The following is a 5,197-nucleotide window of genomic DNA, read 5'->3' on the forward strand; positions in this document are numbered from 1 at the left end:
TACAAGAGCCTTCCCCACTTCCTTTTCAGCATTGAATACTCTAATTTTTAAAAATATTTTTTTCTCGTGATAGGTAGCTTCTCATTTTCCAATAAGGTTAAATATTTTTTATGTTTATTCCCGTGTTTGCTTTGAAAATTACACATCTGACTGACTTTTGGTTTGCTTCTCGTTCACTTTGAACCCTGAATTTTTTTTTTTATTCCATTCTTACACAAAGTCAGTACTTCCTCAATAAATGTAGCTTTTTAATAGTGATGTTATTCTGTAAGTAAAGGGATGTTCTTATGCAATTAGGGGAGGAATGAAAGCATACTGGTGAGTAGGATCATCCTTGAATTGGAAAAAAACCCATAGTCTCTATCAGTCAAAGCAACCTTAGAAAATTGCTAACCACTGGGAATAGCAGATTATGGGTTAAGGAATTCTAAACACTTATTTTGCTTGGGAAGAGATGGGAGTGGAAACAATAAATATTAAAGAATCAGAGAATGGTGTCAAGATGCAAAGATAGTTCTAAAAGGAGAACTATTAAATATCTGTTGCATGGTTTTCCAGCAAATGGCCTGCCCAAAGGGGCAGAGGTGACACTTATGCATGGCAACTAATATCTCTTCATCCATTTATTTACCTAACACTAGTTTCTCTTAGTAGAATGTTACTATGAAGTAGCATTGCTTTCAGAATCATTACTTTCCACTTAAGACATATTTTAAGAGATGAAGACCTGAACTGTCCATATGTCCTTCAGCTCAGTGACACCTTTCTTGACCATTCTACATCTGGAGCACCCCTCCATCCCACCCTGTCAGTCTCTGTTAATATCATCAGTTATGTCCTTCACAACACTTAGAAAAAGCTGAAATAATCTTGCTTATTGCTTATGGTTTGTTTTTTCCAATTGGAATGTTAGCTCCATGCAGACAGCGACCTTGTCTCTCTTGTTCTCCAGCACCTAGAACATAGAAAACATGATACAAAGATTTATTGAATAAATGAATTAACTATGAATGTTCTTAATATACCAGTCCCAAAGTTAACGAGTCATATTTTATTTCCATGGTTATTTCCAATTAGATTTAATAAATATACATTGAACACTTAGCATGTGCCAGCTACGATCTCACAGTCTTATAGTCCGTCACTGGAAATATTATATAATGGTGAAAAGAGAGATGTGGTTTTTCCTGCCATGGATTTTACACATTAGCAAATAAAAACATCAAGCAAAAAATACAACAATCTCTTTAAAATGAAAAGATTGCTTTTCTGAAGTTATCTTTTTGGAAGAGTTGAGCCATGAGATCTCAATCAAGTACGCTTAGAGGGAAATCTGTAACCTATTTGCTGACTTCCTTGGAAGTGGGGACTCTGACCTGTTGTTGTGGGTAGAACCACATTTTGGTCAATGGTTAGAATGGTTTAATGCCCCTTTATACTCTTCATATCTGTTTAGGACTTTAACCTGCAGGTGCATCTCATAGCAAATAGTGATCATGTAGTTGCACTCTCATTTGTATTTAAAACTAGCTGATTAAAGTTAAGCAAAGCTACTTCGGAAAATAAAAGAGCCAAGCCATCAAGGCTATCCCTACAATAGTAGATACCCCTATCACAAACCTTAGATAGTGTACATTTTGTTAAGCCCTTTAGGACAATTGGAGAATGGTAGGGATTCTTGCTCGCCTTTTAGGGTTCCATTTTCCCAAAGGAACCCAATTGCATTTTGACTTCGTTCACTGATTTGAAAAATTAGAAATTCAGCCTGTCTATAAGTTCTTCAAATATCATCTGGGCCTCAGGCCAATTAAAATTTCACCAGCAGAGTAAATGATGTGAGACGTTGGCTCTTTTTGTTGGAAACCCTGTAAGCAATTGTGGCCTCTTTGATTTGGTTTGTGTGCAGCAGTGAAAATGTTTTATTGTGATGATTTTAGCTCGTGGCTGGGAGTGTACGAAGGACAGATGTGGAGAAGTAAGAAATGAAGAAAATGCCTGTCACTGCTCAGAGGACTGCTTGGCCAGGGGAGATTGCTGTACTAATTACCAAGTGATTTGCAAAGGTACGCATTTTCTTTCGATTGCCTTGAGCTTTAAAAGACTAAGAACTGGAGATGCCCCAAGAGATCTGGGATATTAGGGATATGACACCTTGGATATGGGTTTGGGAGGAGGGAATGAGTTGGGCTTTTTAATTTCTTATGCTTCTTTCTTAGTTTTTCTACCCTACATTTCACTGATCTGAAATAACAAGGAAATAAACCAAAATTCCATAATTAGATAGAAACATAATGAAGATATAGAAGCAGAGCCTGAGACAGGAATTTGGGACAAGTAGTTTATTGAGGGAATGCTCTTCAGGGAAACCACGACAGGGAGCAGGGGAAGCAAGATTGGGAAGGAGGGGTCCGGGGACACAAGCAAGGATGTGGTCTCAGGTAAAGTCTCACCTTGGCCTTCTCTGTTGCTTGATCTGAAAAGTAAATCTCGTAGTTACTACTCTTGAGGCAAGGGGGCCATGGCTTTTGCATCTAGTGGGTATAAGCTGTTCACCAAGGCACCGGCAGCAGCCTGGGGATGGGGGTACTTGCCAGTAAAAGGGATCAGGGCACCAACGGCCCTGAAAACATACATACATGTGTTGACTTTGTATGGTTGATTATGGAACATGATGCTTTTATTCTAATAATTAACACTACCAATGGACTACAGAAAATATAAAAGATGCAGTTCCTATCTGTAAGGAGTTTAAGTTGCCATGCCACCTACTTATAGAAGTTAATGGGAAGACCCAAGAATCTTTATTTATAGTTTCCAAGTCACTTTGTAGTTTCTAAATTCAGTGTTCTTCCCTATCTCTGACATGGAACATTTAAGAAGAGTTTCTGTCAAAAGATTGCAGAGAAAAAGTCAGTCGGTTCTGAAATATGTGAGGTGTTCGGTTGTGGCAAGAGGGTATTATATTAACGAATTTGGAAAATTTTCCCTACCCGAACAATTATTGTATGGTAAATTTCCTCTACCCAAACAATTATGCTTTTATTTTAAAGCATAAAATTGATTGAGAATTTATTTCCCTTTCCTTTTTAATTTTCCTGTGTACTAAGTGTACCGATACGCCACAAAGGCTATTGAAAGAAAAGATAAAGAAAAGGAAGAAAAGTCTTAATATCACCAGTCATTGAATCATTAAACCTTGGCTTTTACTGGTTTAAAATCCTAGTTCCAGTACTTTTGTGAGGGCCCATGTGTATGCCCTGGGTTACTACGTGTGTGGCAAATCTTCCCTGTTTTAAGGAGCATAGTTTTACTTCTGCAGTTCTCACGTAGTCAGATTCTCGTTAACCAGAAGGGATTTCCAATGCTTTTCATGTGGGAACAGTTTCTCCATAGTGTTGGTCACAAATTTTACTTCTGTTCAAGACATGTGCTATTTGTTTGTCTTAGAACAATATAAAGCAAATTCTTTTCAATAATTTTCATTTTCTTCAAGGGACGCCTTATTTTCTATCTGAGCCCTTTTCTGGTCTCTCTTCTTGATAGTGGTAACTCAGGAAAGACTTAGGTTTATGTTATGAAATCTTAGTGGAAGATAAAAGTGAAAGATAGCATTGGTTTTTATTTCTAAATTCAAGGGCTGTTCAAAGATCCATTGGCAAATAATCTCTCTTTGGGAATCTTCCATCTATCATCTCTCTATATCCCCAGCCTTTCCCAGCATCTAGAGGGAAGTTGTGCCTTGCTTTCTATGGCTTTGAGATCTTCAGTGGTGGAAAAAGAATGTTCCGTCTAATGACCAAACAGTTTATTTCTGGAGGGATACAAACATGAAATTTTGTTCACTGACGCCACTGGTTTTTTTAATCTACAAACCATTTAGACTCGGAAGGCTCAAATAAACACCACACCACTTGTGGTTATTAAATCTTAGCTTTCCCACCATGTATGAGTGTACTTTATAAGCCAAACTAGACACTAGACTTTAATTCAGAATTTCGTTTTAGATGATGTCTCATAAACAAGTATCAAACTGGACACAGGTCATGGAATTGTGTGCTTCAAGGTGCTGGATGACATTTACAATTAGATTCAACAATAAACTTACCTGTTTTTCCCTATAGGAGAGTCGCATTGGGTAGATGATGACTGTGAGGAAATAAAGGCCCCAGAATGCCCTGCAGGGTAAGTTTATTTTATGAATATTATGAAGTTTTATACATTAGCTGATAAAATATAGGAAACGGATGGGTGAATTGTTAGAAACAACGTTAAGCATGAAATCTACTTATACAGGAAAACTTACGAGTACTTATAAGTAATTCACAGTCAAAAGCTAGAAAGTACATCTTGAAGTAGCAATATTTTTTTCTCAATTTTCTCCTATCACCTCCACACATTTGGGAGTCTGAATACCCCCTATATTCCACCTTTGCTGAGGATTGTAAAGAGTGCATCTGAAAACCACTGAAGAAGGAAACATTTCTGGCAGTGACTTTTTTCTCAGTATTTTTTTTTCCAGAGTTCTGTTTTTGCCTTTTTTGTGGGGGCTGGGGGAGTAAAGGGAGGACTATAGAACTTCTAAAAAATATCATCCAAGACGGTAACTCCTACCAGATGCTGCAGAAACTTGATGAACCGCTGGGACACTGCTTGGCTGGGGTACAGCCAAACTTGAGTGACACCTTACAGCTCAAGTGTGACCAGCATAAGGCCGCTATTACGCCTTCTAGGAAACTGTTGAAAATTCATAAACCCTTAAAACGCTTGGCAGAAAATATGTTTTTCAACAAATGTGTTTTCATCAATGTATTTGTTCTTTCAATGTATTTTTGTTTTAGGCAGCACAGGCTGGGACACAAAAATCTAGGTATTTAGATATCTTTATTTTTTTCCTCCTGTTTGACCTCAGTGAGCCATTTGAACTTCTTTGGGATTGTAGAATGAGATGGCAATTGTTTCTGACTGCTTGACATGTGTTGAGCTTTTCTGAGAAAAATATAGTCTGTGCAGTAGAAGCCCTGTTAAATGATAATCGTAACGATAATAGTGACCCCTTATATAGTGTTGTTCTAAGTACATTATATATGACTCATTTAAAATATGTCTTCTTATATGGTTTCAAATAATCTCAAGCCTATACTTGCTCAATTACCCTCAAACTTTTAGAAATAATTTTATACATATTTAATATTGTCAA

General features: G+C 37.2%; 1 protein-coding gene across 2 annotated transcripts in view; it reads left to right on the forward strand.

Moving 5' to 3' along the window:
• The window catches only part of ENPP2 (ectonucleotide pyrophosphatase/phosphodiesterase 2), a 95,565-nt gene that overhangs the window by 28,071 nt on the left and 62,297 nt on the right, over window positions 1–5,197 (forward strand). For both annotated transcript variants that reach the window (XM_012646560.1, XM_012646561.1), the window contains exons 4-5: window positions 1,938–2,063; window positions 4,122–4,182. In XM_012646560.1, the coding sequence (XP_012502014.1) occupies window positions 1,938–2,063; window positions 4,122–4,182 (187 nt within the window). The remainder of the gene's footprint in view (window positions 1–1,937; window positions 2,064–4,121; window positions 4,183–5,197) is intronic.

Source organism: Propithecus coquereli, unplaced genomic scaffold (genome assembly GCF_000956105.1).
Source record: "Propithecus coquereli isolate 6110/MARCELLA unplaced genomic scaffold, Pcoq_1.0 Scaffold247, whole genome shotgun sequence".
Classification (NCBI taxonomy): domain Eukaryota; kingdom Metazoa; phylum Chordata; class Mammalia; order Primates; family Indriidae; genus Propithecus; species Propithecus coquereli.